Source organism: Stigmatopora argus, chromosome 4, assembly GCF_051989625.1.
Source record: "Stigmatopora argus isolate UIUO_Sarg chromosome 4, RoL_Sarg_1.0, whole genome shotgun sequence".
NCBI lineage: Eukaryota > Metazoa > Chordata > Actinopteri > Syngnathiformes > Syngnathidae > Stigmatopora > Stigmatopora argus.
Genome location: NC_135390.1, coordinates 5,885,209 through 5,902,377, shown reverse-complemented (window position 1 = coordinate 5,902,377; position 17,169 = coordinate 5,885,209). Strand labels below are relative to the sequence as shown.

Sequence of the window (17,169 nt, the reverse complement as noted above, 5' to 3'; positions counted from 1 at the left end):
CTAAATGCACCCCAACTTAAAAAGGAGCATGTGTGTGTTTATACTCTTTATGTTTTAGGGTTAAAGATAAGATTTCCCCATCTTCCATCTGTACCTGATGATGTTACACGATGTTAAAACAAACAAAAAGATTTAAAATTAATACATCCATTATCCTAAATAGATTGATAGGATCATCACAGCTTCCCATTCTTCAGCCTGATTGACTTTGATTACACATTAGACAATGATTACATTGGGGAACCCAATTTTACTTGTTGTTTTATGTATGACGGTTCTTTATTTTTATTTTTTGGGGATTCACAATCTAAACCAGACCACAGTTCTTCTCTGTCACGTTGTTTTCTAAGTAAAAGAGCCCCGTTTTCTTAAAAGGTGCACTCTACTCGACTCTATTTTGCCCATATTTTGACATTTTTAATGAATAAAATTGGTTTGGATATGTTATCCAAGTAGTTTTTGATTCCACTCATGTTTGCATGCGAGATCCCTCTGCAGACACTACAATTTGTTACGGTGTGACATGATAGGCCCACAGACGTACTGTAATGTACATGCAGTTGCTGAAATTGGGAAACATTAGGGAGTTTCAGGAGATATCCCCAACTTTATGCCTCGATGCTGATGATGACCAGAATATTATTATATGTGTTACAGCTAATAGTGCACTGTGCAGTGTAAGTCCCACGCCAAAGCCCTTTTGGCAAAGCCTAGATTCAGCTGGCAAATGTTTTTCTCAACCAGATTATTCTCTTCAATCAGCGACTGGAAGGGGAGATTGCGGTCATGGCCTTAATTTGCATTTTTGGCCTGAAAAATTGCTCTTCCTCACCTAGATTTGGACAGAGCCCTGTGGGAAGTAGTTTAAAAGTTTTACTGGGACATCTGAAAAGTCATCAACCTGGGAGAGCGAGGCCATCCTGTGACATCTACTGTACTCAAGGTGGCTATGCAGGCAAGGCATTTATTCATTCATTCTAGTGATCGACCGATATGTTTTTCAGAACCAATACTAATAACTGATTATTATTAGTTAGAGGAGGCAGATAATCGATATTAGGAATTGATATTCATTTGCAGTAAAAGTGTAAAACAATTGTGTAAAAAAAATAATAATGAAGCCCTGAACTTCTTAGAACTTTATTTAATCACACAAATATATAGAGAAAGAAATGACAAAATCAAAATGATCAATTCCACTCCTATATTCATTCATCCAATCATCTTCCATACCACCCATCCTGGAAAGGGTTTCAGGGGTTGCTGGAGCCTAACCCAGCTACACTCTAGCTAGACTGGTCGCCAGTCAGTCGTAGAGCACACAGAGAGACAAAAGACCATCTGCACCCCCAATCATACCACCACCAGCGAGAATCGAGCCTGCGCCTGCCTGCAGCGAACTCAGGCAAATGAACCTCTACAACACGAGGCGGCCCCTCCACTCCTATATTTATCAAGAAATATATTGAGGATTCTTACAACTTATGTTGATGTATGTTATTGAATGGCGGCCCGGTGTTGTTAGTGGTTAGCGCATCGGCCTCACAGCTCTGGGGTCCTAGGTTCGAATCCAGCTCATGTCCAGCTGTGTGGAGTTTGCATGTTCTCCCTGGGCCTGCGTGGGTTTCCTCTGGGTACTCCGGTTTCCTCATACATTCCAAAAACATGCATGGTAGGTTGATTGGACACTCTAAATTGCCCCTAGGTATGGGTGTGAGTTGGCATGGTTGTTCCCCGCCTCTGACCGGGAGACAGCTGGGATTGGCTCCAGCACCCCCCACGACCCTAATGAGGATAAAGTGGTTTAGAAAATGAGAGGAGATGTTATTGAATGTGCAATTCAACTTTATTTGTATTGCGGCAAGGCAATAGATGGTTCAATTTCCATTAGTGTTTGTGTGAGTGTGTGTATCTATTACCAATAAAGGCCGCTGCGAATTGAAGCATATCAGTTGCAACAACATCAAAGGCCTTGACTTAACAAGCAGCTGGTCATTTATGTTTTTTCCCTCTCCCTTATCCTTACAAGGAGTGGAGGGATGATAGAACCTATCCCAGCCCATTATGGGTAGTAGGCATTGGACATCCTGATTTGGTTGCCAGCCAATCACAGAGCGTAAGGAAATGGAAAACCATTTACGCCAACACTTATTCTACCTAGGGGCAATTTAGAGTGTTAAAGCAGCCTACTGTGCAAGTTTTGGGATGTGGAAGGAAACCGGACTACCCATAGGAAATCAACGAAGGCACAGAGGGAACCTAACTCCATACCGGAAGATTGGAACCCACCAGAGATTGAACCCTTGATCTCAGAGCCGCAAGGCGGATGTGCTAAGCATTTGTCCACTGTGCCACCCTTTTATTTATATATATTATATGTTGACAAGCCGCCTCACGGTGTAGAGGTTCACTCGCCTGACTTCGGTGCGGACAGGCGCAATCTCAATTCCTTGGTGGCAGTATGATAGTGAGTGTGAATGGTCGTTTGTCTCTCTGTGTGCCATATGGGTGACTGGCGATCAGTCTAGGGCACATGTCTCAAACCGATTCCACCGAGGGCCGCAGTGGGTCCTGGTCTTTGTTCCAACCGATTCAGTACCGACATTTTAACCAATCAGGTGTCTTCTAAAATAAGTAGCACCTGACTTTAATTAACTGATTGCACTTGCAAAAGGTATCCTCTTGTTGAGTTGGAATGAAAACCTGCACCCACTGCGGCCCTTTGAGGACCGGTTTGACACCCCTGGTCTAGGGTGTCCTAGTCTGCCTTTTGAACAAGGTCAGCTGGCATAGGCTCCAACAACCCCCCGCAAGCCTTATGAGGATGCGCGGTATGGAAGATGACTGAATGAATTATATGTTGACATTATATAATCAATTCAGTTCAGAATACAGATTTACTCTTTTTATTGGGTCATTGATTTCTTTTATAATTTGTTTAGTTACTGTGGTGTCATGTCATCAAACAAGGAGACATATAAATGCATGCTGTCTATGACCTTAAAAGAGTAAGATTTGGCATATTTGCCTACCTCAATGAGGTAGTGGGAGCAGATACTGAGGAGCTCCAGCAGTTGAAGGTGGCTCCCGGCAGACAAAACATCCTGGATCACCGCTGGCTCCAGCACAATCTGCCCACACGAGAAGATTGTCTTTGTAATGTCTCATTAACACCCTCGATACATTTAGTGTATGTATGTGTTTTGAAAAGAAGAAAAAAAGTTAATCTATAGTAACTGTTGTTATATTCAACTATAAACATTAATCATGATTTTTTACAGGCTGAAGCCTGTCGAGAAACCACTCAAGTACTAAAGTAGTTGTTATTGTTGTTCATTTTGTTCTTGTGAAATATAACTTTTAAGTCCTACCTCTATGTTATTTGTGAACTAATCACATTGAACGTTGTAGCTATGTGGTATGGGCCATTAACTATCAATCATCTGAGCCTGTTTTATTTTTGCATATCAGGGTAGAATAACTAATTGCGGACTTGTTTTTTCCTGTTTTTTTATGAGTTTTTGTCTTGCTTTTGTTACGATCGCGTCGAGACGTCGTGGCGCGATCGGAGCGATTTGGACCCAGTAGCAGGGAAGCAGGAGGGGACGAGACGAACTGTGCTCATGACAGTAACTTTAACGACTCAAAAAGCTTTACAAAATAACAAGGACTTGTACATCCCAAAACGAAACAAAACTGGAGCATGGTGAACAGTACCTTTGCAGCGATGTATGCAGTGTCACGCAGGACGATCCGGCACTGACAACCACTTCCGTGGTGCTTAAATACCCACATCAGGAAGTAATCAAGAATCACTCGCAGCTGCTATAGCCTAACGGCAAGCCAAGAGGGACAAACGAGCTGCGCCTGACAGCTTTCAGCCTGTGATGTGTTTTAACACATTCATTCTTGCTTTTCCAGCAACCAAATGTGAAAACTGAATCCATCTAATTATAGTGTATCAATTATCACTATTATCACAAAGTGTAGGAGTATTCTGAAGCCAAGCTAAAGATTTAGAACGATTGAGACTGTGAATACCAACACGTCAGGCTCCTGTATTTTTAAGTAGCACATGAAAATACATATATACCAGTAATTGTCCAAACCTAAACTTTAACTATGTTATTTGACAATGATAACGCTGACTGACTTCTCTTCTTACCATTGTCATTATGAGGTTGACAATTGCATCAAGGTACTGTGATTATCTTCTTGAGCCAATTTTTTTTGATGATATTTGTGTTTTCTAAAAAGGGACTTACAATAAATATGCAATTTACTAGTGAATAGCAATGATGGATAGGTCTATTGGACTCAATCATCTTTAGAAAAATGGAAAAACATGCCAACTTGCGGGATTACACTATTTTACACAACTGTGTTTTGTCTGCTTTGGAGCTCTTTTGCTTCCTCCCAAGTTATTTCATGCCATATTAGTTTTGCACCTGCTGCAGTTTTCATTTGTGATTGTTCATATGTGCTTAAATGAAACCAATTCTGTCCTATTTCAAGATGCCTCCTAGTTATGAGTTCCAAGTGTCTGGGTGGACTAGAAAGTATTCTAGTTTGCATTTAAGTGGGAAGAATACATTGTTTTTCAATTGTATAAAATAATGCCCTCATTCTTCAAATCCCATTTGCAATTGGTAATAATACCAGAGAGAGATGCATGTAAATAGAACAAATTCAACAAACTCATGCAAACTGACAGTGTGTTCAATTTAAAATATGAACATGTGCATTTAAATTGCTCAACCTTTAAATTATATTTATATATGCAGTCAGGCAATTGTTATGACAGTTCTGAAATTGTAACCAATTCATTTGAATGAACGGCAGGATGAAATATTAACTAAAAGCTTCTCTTTGCTTCCTCATGTATGTTCATAAATGACTGAAAGAAATGCAATACTGCTAACATACATTACAAGTAAATATGCAACAATATAAGTATGTGCACGTCATGTGGCTTGAGTGGACTCCCCTACTTCTAAGAGGACAGGAGCAACTTGTGATAATCCATTCAGCAGTGCTGCCCTACTTAGCCACATAGCCATGACTGCAATGGTGCTTGCTACAAGGTGAGAAATATGACTCCATCAGCCTTTGACTTGATATCCAGCATTCAAAATGTATCATGCAGCGGTAGGCTGGAGTATTAAACATTATTTTGTGCAATATTGGACTCAGTCTCAGTTTTAATCTAATGAGTCAGATTTTCCAAAAATGTATAATAATTTAAATCACACAATCAATCCGTGATATCTCTGTGAAGACCAAAATTCACTTTCGCTATGCCCACACACAAATATGCGCTAAATTTTCCAGTACACACAACAGTGACAGCTCAAAAGTGTGGATGGTGAAGGTCTTTATTTCCTTTTCCATTAACATTGGTGCTAGAACATTTAAACCCCACACAGCCCAAAGTGTATTTTGCAACCAACAGAAAACTCTTTTCACTTTTTTTTAAAAATTGCAGCAAGTACAGTGGTACCTCGACATACGATCGTAATCCGTTCCGAGACTGAGATCGTATGTCGAGCTTTTCGTAACTCGAGCGAACGTTTCCCATTGAAATGAATTGAAAACAAATTAATTCGTTCCAACCCTCTGAAAAAACACCAAAAACAGGATATTGGATTGGAAAAAATGTTTTATTTCTTCTAATTCGCCATATATTGACAAAGTAATAAATAACGAGTGGTTTAATAGTAATAAAATGTGTTTAATAGAAGTCAAATTAGACGCATTTCGAAGTGGGAAGAGAGAGAGACACGGAGAGGGGGAGGGGGGATGTTAATTCGTTCCAATCCTCTGAAAAAACACCAAAAACAGGATATTGGATTGGAAAAAAAATGTTATTTCTTCTAATTCGCCATATATGTATTGACAAAGTAATAAATAACGAGTGGTTTAATAGTAATAAAATCTGTTTAATAGAAGAAAAAATAGACGCATTTCGCGGAGGGTAGAGATACACGGCATACACGGAGGCGGAGGGGGGGTGTTCGGGGGGACTTTATCCACGGCACTTTTAAACGAACAAACAAATTTAAATTTACTTGGATTAATATATACAGACACTCAAACATACATTTAATGTAACTTTACCCAAAACTGAATTCTAATTTTGTTTTAATTTGTTTTTACCTTCGTTTTCCGGGTTAGCGGTTTGCCACGCCTCCACCCTCACGTTCGCTATCGATGGGCTGTTTGCTGTTGTATTTCCTTCAAAATATTCCGAAAATGATGCACACAAATGTCCTCACAATAGGATAACGCATGACCACTTGCCAACGAGAAGTAGTCTTGAATGAGCGATCGCGGGAGCTAAGGCTAAGGAAAGAATAACAGGAAATGCAATAGCTGAGTTTACCCACGTATTGATTGTGGGTAATGAAGTTTTATTCTGAAAAAGGGGGCCATTGCCTATGGGTGTTGTGTGCACGAGTATACTTCATTACCCAGAAAGCCCTCTTTTTGCCCGCGCATGCGCGTTGTGCGTTTCCTGGTCAAAACTCTTCTGAATAAATCGTCCAGTGCTCGTAGATATCTGTAATACACGAAAGAGATGCGGAAAAAAGACAGTGCGCTACAATGATAAACAGCCTCTCATGTCATGGCCACCTTGCTTGGTCGCATCTCGAAATGTTGATCGTATCACGGGCGAATTATTCGATCGAAATTTTCGTCGTACCACGAGCTGATCGTAGGTCGAGGTACCACTGTACTTGCGAATTTTCACCTCCGAAAAGCACCTTCAGTTCTATCTTATAGGTGCAGGGTATCTTATTTTCATATCTCAGTAGGTGTGATTCCATGGGGAAGTTAACATTACAGTTTTGGGTGTTATTTTTACATGTGGTTAGTGAAATAATTGTGCTGCATATTAAGGTGTGTGTCCCTTCAACAGAGGTTATTGCGCTCCTTAATCTAATGCACCGAATACAACTGCATAAACAAATTTCCTGAGTTAGATTGTCAGGGTTTTGTCCTTGAGTGAATAAGCTTTGAGCAAGCTGAGGGTGTTTGCGGATTTGAAATAAATTTGTAGAAAATCCCACCAACAGGCAAAAAGACAAGAATACAAAACGCAAAGTTAAACATTAAGGTGAGGCAACTCACCTCCTAGACATAATGGAGTGATGGCTTTTTCCTTCTACAATGTTTCACTTGTCAAAAAACCTTTATAATACGTTTAAGTGAATTAAAGGTAGACTTAGTTTGTATACACGGCAGTGGCGGGCCATCAGGGCCTTCAAGGCCTTCTCTGCTGGCCTAAGAAATATCTGAATCATATTATATTTTGTCCATCAATACGTACTTATTATTCCAAATGGTCTGTTAGCTTCCTTTCATTGCTTTTCCCCCTGGTTGCACTGCTTCCAGGTGTGTGTTTTCATATTGAAGCATTTAACCAATCACATTTCAGCCATTATTTGTTGCCAGATCAGATCTGCCTCAAAGCCTGCACAATCAGTTCTTGCGGGCTCTGCTGCATTAAACTAGACTGTTGCTTTTAACCAATCAGATTTCGAGTTGGCAACCCCACAATGATTTTTCATAGGCGTTAGCATTTTGCTGGCTGGGACATGTCATTGCTTTCACAAACTATGATTGGCTAGTAGGCGGGCAAAAGCAGTACCGAGGCAGCCGAGATCGCAAACTCCACCCACTATGGCCGACAGAAGCAAAAACAAATAGATTCTGTTTGCTCACAAAGCTATTTTCTAGACGGACTTTTTCAGGAAAAAAATTGACATCATTAAGAAAGGGCGGTCAACTCCGAAGCTAGCAAGTCTGTTACAGCCGGGAAAATGGTGTGTGGGGCACTTTCAGCGCGCTAACTTAGCTCCACAAGCAAATAGTATATTATTGTGTTGATTTAATGCCATTTTCAAAACGGACTATGCTGGAAATATGACAGGACAGGCTCGACTTTCATCATTAGCTTCGATGGCGATAGGAAAGAAGGAAGAAAGAAAGGAGGATGGATATTGTGTGAAAAGGATTTTTGGTGAGTAAAATTACAAATATGGCTATATTCCTAAATAATATTTCGATTGTGGGCCAAGTTCTGATATCTGAAAAGCTCCAGTGTTTGTATTTAAGCTCCAGTGTTTGTATTTAATCACAAAATGCTGCTAGGAAGTGGATTTTACCCCAGTTTAATTTTTGGCGTTTCACCATTGACGTCCATCGCTGTCTTTTCCCGGGAAAAATCACCCACCTGGCCTGGTTGTAATGTCTCAAAAGCTCCAGTATTTGTATTCAATCAATAAATGATGCTAGGAAGTGGATTTTACCTAATTTTAGCATTTTAGTGCATTTTTTGTCATTTCATGTATGGACGTATCGACGTTCATCGCTGTCTTTTTTACCGGGGAAATGATACTCCGGGCCCGGTTCTGATGTCTAAAAAGCTCCAGTATTTGTATTTAATCAATAAATGCTGTTTTTGGCTGGATTTTACCCCATTTTCGGGCAATGTTTGCCCGTACGCCATTGACGTTCATCGCTGTCTTTTCCCGGGAAAATCACCCCCTGGCCTGGTTTTAATGTCTGAAAAGCTCCAGACCTTTCTGTGTGGAGCTTGAATGTTCTCCCCGGCCTGGATTTTCTCTGGGTACAACCCAAAAACATGCATAGCAAGCTGGTGGAATACTCTAAACTGCCCCTAGGTGTATGAGCATGAACGGTCTCCTTGTGCCCTGCAATTGTCTGGCCACCAATTTAGGGTGTCCCCCGGCCGGTGCCCATAGTTAGCTGGGTTAGGCTCCAGCACTGCCCTGCAAGGATAAGCGGTATGGAAAATGAATGAATAAATAATAAAAAAATAATAAAAATAAAAAGAGAGTACAATGGTACCTCGACCTACGATCAGCTCTACCTACGACATGCTCGAGGTACGATGAAAATTTCGATTGAATAATTTGCCCTAGAAACGATCAAAATTTAGAGATCAAGCGAGGTGGCCATGACATGAGAGGTTGTTTATCATTGTAGCACACTGTCTTTTTTTGCCACATCTCTTTCGTGTATTACAGATATCTACGAGCACTGAACGATTTATTCAGACGAGTTTCTCCTACGCATCGACCAGGAAACGCACAACGCGCATGCGTGGGCAAAAAGAGGGCTTTCTGGGTAATGAAGTATACTCGTGCACACAACACCGATAGCCAATGGCGCCCTTTCTCAGAATAAAACTTCATTACCCACAATCAATACGTGGGTAGGCTGTTATTCCTTCCTTAGCCTCTTAGCTCCCGCGATCGCTCATTCAAGACTACTTCTCGTTGGCAAGTGGTCGTGCGTTATCCTATTGTGAGGACATTTGTTTGCATCATTTTCGGAATATTTTGAAGGGAATACAACAGCAAACAGCCCATCGATAGCGAATGTGAGGGTGGAGGCGTGGCAAACAGCTAACCCGCCCAGAACGATGGTAAAAAAATAATAAACTAAATTAGAATTCAGTTTTGTGTAAAGTTACATTAAACATATGTTAATTTAAATTTGTTTTTTCCGTTACGAGTGCGTTGTCGTGTAAAGTCCCCCCGAAACCCCAACCCGCCTCCTCTGTGAGTCTCTCTCTCCCGTCGGCGAAATCCGCCCATTTTTAGTCATATTAAACACATTTTATTACTATTAAACCACTAGTTATGTGTTACTTTGTTAATAGATGGCGAATTAGAAGAAATAAAACATTTTTTCCAATCCAATATCCTGTTTTTGGTGTTTTTTCAGAGGGTTGGAACAAATTAATTTGTTTTAGTTCATTTCAATGGGAAACGTTCGCTCGAGTTACGAAAAGCTCGATATACGATCTCAGTCCCGGAACAGATTAAGATCGTATGTTGAGGTACCACTGTAGTGTCTTAGGCTTTGGAACTTTTTCTGAACTTTCCCATACCATCACTAACATTGAGTGAACTAAAATGAGTTTTTACATTGTGAACAAGAGTTTTAAAACATATTTCTGTGCCTGCTATATGATCAAGAATAAAAATGTTAAAATGCTATTTGAGCATTGCCTTTAACATTATTTAAGGTTCTTACTGTTTTGATTGGAATCTGTTTGACTTTGACGACCCACTGTTTAAGCTTAAAAACAAAACAGCAAAGAGTGTGTTGGAACACTTATATTTTACAGTCACGAATAAAACATCCCGTGACAGCATGTTTCATTAACCTGCAGGCCTGTATGACATGTGGCTGATGGATTGTAGTGGGTCATTATTTACGGTGTGAGGATAAGCATATTGCCCTCATCTCATCTGCTACCATCTCTTCTGGGCAGACGGATAGCTGAGCCAACTGATGCAGGCGGCTCGCAAGCCTGCAGTTGACCTACTTACACTCCCCGACCAACTACAGTACTACTTGCTCACTGTGGAAATAAAATTAGGGAGTAATTACTACTTGAGTCCATGGGCTCTCGGTATCCAAAATGAGCTGCTTGGTTGCTTGTTGGACTCAATATTGCTGATGGTAAAAAGGCTAGTCAAGGTCGTATGATATGATCAGACACTTGGTGAGAGTACACGAACAGTAGAAAAATGAATGCAGTGAGTCGCACATGCTATGCTATCCATGCTATGCTCAGAGTTGCCCAAAAATGTGACTGTGACATGGTCAACAAAATGAGCAACAGTGATCCATTTTAGCAATCTGTTTGTGCTAGAATTACTGGGTGTATTATAAAAAGTTGTCAGCTGCTTAAAACATGGTTTTCCACTGACAAAGTGTCCTTGGGTAAATTAATTATTGTACATAATTGGAAATCAGATAATGTTCTCAATAGTTTGACCTGGTTAAATAAAAGATCTGGGAAAAAATTGGGATTCCCTGCATAGATATTTATTGCAACAAGGGATTATTGATGCTATATTTTAACATAATTTCTTACATCACACTTACACACACGGTATGATTCACAAAATGCAATTTTGGTACACTCTGTGATGTAATGATTTCATGATAATAAAATTGAATTGAGCTGCTAAAATATTTTTGCGTTTTATCTGGAAATATATCGGTGCGACTTCCAACTCGTTTTTTCTATGACAGGTCATAAATGGTCCAATCATAAAAACTCCCTGAGTCCCAGAGGCACACTGCTGATTAAATTTATGATGGTGAGATTAAAGTGCTAATCTGCAAAACCCTTTATTTAGATGATGTCGTTGGCTGCATGAAAAATGGCACAGAGAAATGCCCAATTTAATGGGCAGAGCTGTAAAACAAAAACACTCTTAAAAGGATTAAACATGATTAATGCAGTTATTAATGATGAGTCCGGTATTAAACTGTAATATGGGAGAGGTGTAAAACCCAAATAAAATGAAAGATGAAATCTAGAGTACACCATTTGTACCTCTCTGGCTGCTAAAATGCTAAGGTATGTAATACCTTAACATACGAGTGCCTCGACTTACGAGAAATTTGAGATGAAAGGAAAATTCCGAGTAACTATTTGGCTTCAGATACGAGACAAATTTGAGATACGAGCATACGAGACAGCCTGGTGGCCGAGCCTGCGAGAGGCTGCTTATGATAACAGCAAACTGTCTTTCTCGGTCGTGACATGACACAGCGTGGGTCAGGGAAGGGGATAAAAAGCACGTCTGGGTTTTATTAGTGTGTTTAAGCGGACGTACATATCGCAGTGCACAACAAACTCTCAGCTAGCAAGGGAACCATAAAAAAGGAACAAGTACTGACTGAGAAGTATCTCATCTCATTTTCTGAACCGCATTACCCTCACTAGGGTCGCGGGGGGTACTGGAGCCTATCCCAGCTGACTACGGGCCGGAGGTGGAGGACACCCTGAATTGGTGGCCAGCCAATCGGAGGATTGAGAAGTATAACACTCCATATAATAGAATTAACTACTGATTGTGAAGTCATGTGATGAATAAGAAAAAACTATTCATTCCCTTCACATAATCCCATGATTGGATTGGATTGGATTGGATAACTTTATTCATCCGGTATTCGGGAAATTTCATTGTGGCAGTAGCAAGAGGGTGATTAGACAGAACAACAAAGCAAAAGGAAGGATTAGTGATATATATATAATTAAAATAAACGTTTTCTTTCTTTTATCAAATTATTCCATCTAGCTGCCTGACTACTGCATCTACTACTGCCTGTGAGTCTTTTTACCTGTCCAGTGTAGGCAAAGTCCAAGGCATGCTTGAGTCCAACGCTGGTCACCCCTTGCAGAGTCACTTCATCTGCCACACTTTCCACCATGCACAGGCTGAACATGGCCTAAAGACACAACAAAATAATGAAGCAAGACAATAGACTGTAGTTTTGCTCAGAGAAACTCTTAAATACTAATACTTAAATGTAATACTTATATGCATTAAGTGTGAGTTGTAGTTGCACTGGTTAATGAGTTGTGGAGCTGCAGAAAACACAACAACACAGTTCATTTAAAACCTGCCAGAAATACAAACAGCCAACATATTTCTGGTATTGATCACCTTTCTCTGGCTCAAAGTTAAGCATAAATCATAAATATCCCAATTCAGTTCCTTATGATACATAGCAACTCTATCATTCTGATATGTGTACCCAAGCGTACAACAATGTCAGTGAAAAAGTAAAGAGGCAGCCACGGTGACTAGTGTCTGACCCGCTGAGTCCAACTTTGCATCAGTTCATCAAAGCTATTGATTTCTGTCATGCTAGGATGAGTTGTCACCCACTGATAAGGGGACCAATTCAGCAGTGTGACAGTAAAGAACAAAAGGGTGATATTTAAAGCATAGGAAACAAAACGTAATAAGCCCCATAAATCTGAGTATAGTTACATTTATTTACTGATCATTTCCAGCTACTTCTCCCAACAGACGTACCAATTTTGTGAATAAATTTCAGCCAGAATTGGGGCATCATGAAAATAAGGAAGTTTGAATTAACATTAACCAAGTTATTATGCCATTCATTCATTTTCTGAACCGCTTATCCTCACAAGGGTCGCAGGGGGTGCTGGAGACTATCCCAGCTGACTCCGGGCACAATCGGGGGCCAGTCGTTGGCAGGGCACAAGGAGACGGACAATAATTCACACTCGCGCTCATGCCTAGGCGTAATTTAGAGTGTCCAAGCTGCCTAACATGCATGTTTTTGGAATGTGAGAGGAAACTGGAGTACCTGGAGAAAACCCACACAGACCCAAGGAGAACATGGAAACTCCTCACAGGAGGATTGACCTGGATTTGAACCCAGGAGCCCAGAATTGTGTGTCATATGGCCCAGGTATTTCTGATTGTCTCGTCAACCCATGTCTGTCTATTTAAACCCAGTGTATTTGTCAGTCCTTGTTGGATTGTCTTGTGTTAGTTCACGTGTGCGCTCCCCATGAACAGAGCTCCTCATTTCCCCATGTCTTCCCCCTCAGGTTTGGTTATGATCTTTGGTTCTTAAGTTCTTGTTATTTTTGAGATACTCAGGTTATTAAAGTTTTTGTTAGTGCAGCTTCACTCACTGTCTCTGCCTGTTTCCCTGCATTTTGGTCTTACCACACCCTGCAGTTGTAACATTGCGATTAGAATAGTTCGGGAACCTTGTTACATAGTATTCCACAAACTGTTAAATGAGAACAGTTACACTTGGAAAAGGCAATGCTACGAAGGCCAAAAGCAAGCTTGCTGTGATTTAACCAGATTTTGTGATTTATTGGATATTTGGTGGATGCGGCTGATGGGGGTCATGGTACATTCTCCTGACTTTGGCGCAGGCAGGGAGGAATTGATTTCCTACTCAGTAGCGTTGTAATTGCAAGTGTGAATAGTTGTCTGTCCGTGTGTGCCCTACAATTGACTTGTGACCAGTTTAGAGTGTAGTTTGCTTTTCGCCCCAAATCAGGCGAGTCAAGCTCCAAGCCATTTGAATAATATGGCGGAATGTAAAGCGGTTCCTAAAGATAGGCCATTGTCCAAAGTTTTGTAAGAAACTTAATTCCCTCATTAAATGAGAGGGAATTATAACATCATGTAAACCTTTTTCGTTTTCATGTGTAAATCTATCCCAGATTGATACATGTAATATATTCGTAGAGGACATACAGAACAATCAATCTGGCATGCCAGGTTAACTCCTGTCTTCTATGCAATTCATAAGTGCAATTCGGTGTCTGCATCACCTCATTGGAAGCACAAAGTTAAATCATCTCTTTCTATCATGAAAACAAAGTGCATTTCTCCCAAAACTTCAATTGAGTTTGTGATGATTCATGGCACACATTAACTTTAACTAGGCATCACCACCTCTCCTCAGGCTAATAGCCACGCCAGAGTAGGAACAGTTTGAATTCGTGTTGATTTTTGTCCAGTTCTTGCACAGCATAGTTGATTTACCACTGAGGTAATTAAACATATGCAGCCTCATTAAGCAAAGGAAGTCCTTTGGGACCAGAAAAATAAGGTAGAGGCACAGTAGTGCATCTGCAGAGAGCAGTCTATCAACTATAAAGAGCAGGGTCTTCCAAACTTCAGTTTGACAGGGAGTGTCTATAGAGCTTTTTGTCCCTTTAGCATGGCTGTTCTTGACCTTCATGTAGGTGCCAAGGGACATCTGATGATGGATGGCTGTGTTGACTCTGGATATACTGAATCATTGAGTCGTGTTCACTGCAGTCATTTTCCCAAGAAGCTGCAAGCAATGTGCAGGCCTGCGCGCAGCCTGATTTTTCGGACAGAATAAATGATTACTGTACTTATATTATTCAAACACATTAAACCATTAGCCTGCACATGTTTTGCCTGGGATGATTCACAATTTCACAAAGTTGTTTTTTGTGGGCATTAAAAAACATCAACTTAAAATGAGGAATTATAAAGGCACATCCATGCAGTAATTATATAATAATTATCTTATATTATTTTCTGTGATTGGCTAGCCACCAATTCAGGGTGTCCCTGCCTGGTGCCACAGCTGGGATAGGCTCCAGCACCCCCCAGGTAGGTGGCAGTGAATTAATATTCATTCATGATAAGCGTCTGTTCATTCGCTGCCATCCTTCCCACTTCAAACATATTGAATGTTTACTAGTTATAAACAAATTTTGTGAAAAATACAAAAAACTTGCTTTTCTGTTTTTTCATCTTATTGTACAATATCAGAGAAGGGTTTCCTGATTCATGTAATTCTTGCATCACCGTATTGTGGGATAATCATTATTGTGAGCCTTGTATTGCAAATTGTATCGTATCTACCCTTATTACATACTGCTCCCCTTTGTGGAATAGTTTCGACGAACCTGGTTTACTTAGCAAATGAACATTTTCCGCTTCACCCTGTCCTTCACCATCGAAGTCTGATCTTTCTGATCTTTTCTCCAAAACATCTAACAGAAAACAAGAAGCACTGGTTTCTGGGATAATGTGTGGAAATGTATTGCATAGCCCGAACGAAACAAAAATGTGTTTCAAATACAATAATTATCTTCGTAGAATATTCTGAACACCAATTTACATGCTAATAATGGTTTAAGTATAATTTTGATGCCAATCTCAAGTTACCAAAAATCAAAATGGCTCAAAAAGTCAAAAAGAGTCAGAGAAAAAAAGATTGTTTTTTTTTTTAATTTGTATTCAATTAGTTTGATATTCTAAGGTACCAAATGAAATGCTTTAGCTTGTAAATAATATAACGTTGACCTCACTTTTACTTTTGTCTAAGATGTGCAGAGCTCACAGTTCCATGGGTGCATAATGCTGGCGTGACTGATTGACTTTTCAGGCGTTTTAGTAATGTGACGACATTGGAAGAGGCAGGTGACCCATGTAAGTAATTCATGCTTGGTTAAGTATCTCATTACAATCACTCACCACTGAGTCAAATATTGTCTTAACATCACTAAAGGGGATGTCTGGTGACAGAAACTGGGTGAGGGACAGTTCTAACACGATCACGATTCACTAGCAGTTTAATCTCAAACGTTCTGACCAGTACACAAACCAGTACACTTAGCATGAAATTGTCCACCTTTTTTACAGCAGTCAAAAAACGAATTTTAGCAAGGAGTGGTGTTTGTAACATTTCCCTCAAACAAAAGATGAAATCCTTCAGGGCAATTTAGTTGGATTTACCAATCTGCCTTTTAATTTAAAGAAGGATTAGTTTTGATTTGTTAATTTTGCACTTTTCTTGTGAAGTTTTTGTCTTTTGGGTTGCCCAACTGTTATGGCTAAACTTTACCGTAATGTGGCAAGGAATTGCTGGGATGCAATTAGCAGAATAAATATATTGTAGCCTTTTAATTTGGTTTTGTATTGCATTTTGTATCAATACACACTGTAAATGAAAAATGAATCAAGTAATGAGTCAAAGATGCATTTAATTAAACATGATGCACTTAAACGTGTTTGTCTTGATGTGTGTCAAAATGGAACCAACTTTCAATGTACCTGAACAGTATAATCACAATTATTACTTGTAGAAATCCCGGTGTATTTGTGCATTAATAATATTTGTCATTAAATATCAGCCCTATTCACAAAGTTTTACAGTCATTAAAAAGTTTTTTATCCATGTGGATCAATCATCCACATACATAGAGATAAAAGGAATGATCAAAGCGGTAGATTTCAACAATGTTGAAATGTTTCAATCCAAATAATCAAATAGTTTCAAGCAGTTGTCACCAAATTTTCCCTTAATTATTTAAAAAGTATTTAGTTATAGAAAGCATCTCACACTAGGATGAGTGATTTACAAATAATCATTTGAAATAATAAACGCCAGCTGGGGTTTATACAAATTATCATTTTATTCAGCAACTCTTTATTCATTCAATAAAATAATGAAATGGTTAGAATCGAAGGTCATTTGAGCAATATTTAGAAGTATCTACATTAATCAGTAACAAAATGTATCTCAGTTTACATTATAAACTAAGGTGAACATTTGTATTAAGCTCATCAACATATAAAGAAGACAGCATAAGACATACAGAAGATACCTGTCAAAATGTTCATTTATCCAGAGGAATAAATTCACTGGGAATTGACTTGATTATACTTAGACTGTTCCTGTTGCCTAAATCTTCTGCAACTTCTTTTGCTACAACTCAAAAATGTAATCTAAGCCATGTAATGTAGCAAGTCGACAAACAAAATAACAAGTGTCAATAGATAATATTTC

At 39.5% G+C, this 17,169-nt stretch overlaps 1 protein-coding gene across 3 annotated transcripts in view; it reads right to left on the bottom strand.

Moving 5' to 3' along the window:
- klhl32 (kelch-like family member 32) overlaps window positions 1–17,169 on the bottom strand; it is a 43,563-nt gene that overhangs the window by 18,838 nt on the left and 7,556 nt on the right. For 2 of the 3 annotated variants that reach the window (XM_077598393.1, XM_077598395.1), the window contains exons 4-5: window positions 12,178–12,285; window positions 3,033–3,131 (exon numbers count right to left, since the gene is read on the bottom strand). In XM_077598393.1, coding sequence (XP_077454519.1) covers window positions 3,033–3,131; window positions 12,178–12,285 — 207 coding nt within the window. The remainder of the gene's footprint in view (window positions 1–3,032; window positions 3,132–12,177; window positions 12,286–17,169) is intronic. The other variant, XM_077598396.1, reaches the window with a different exon arrangement.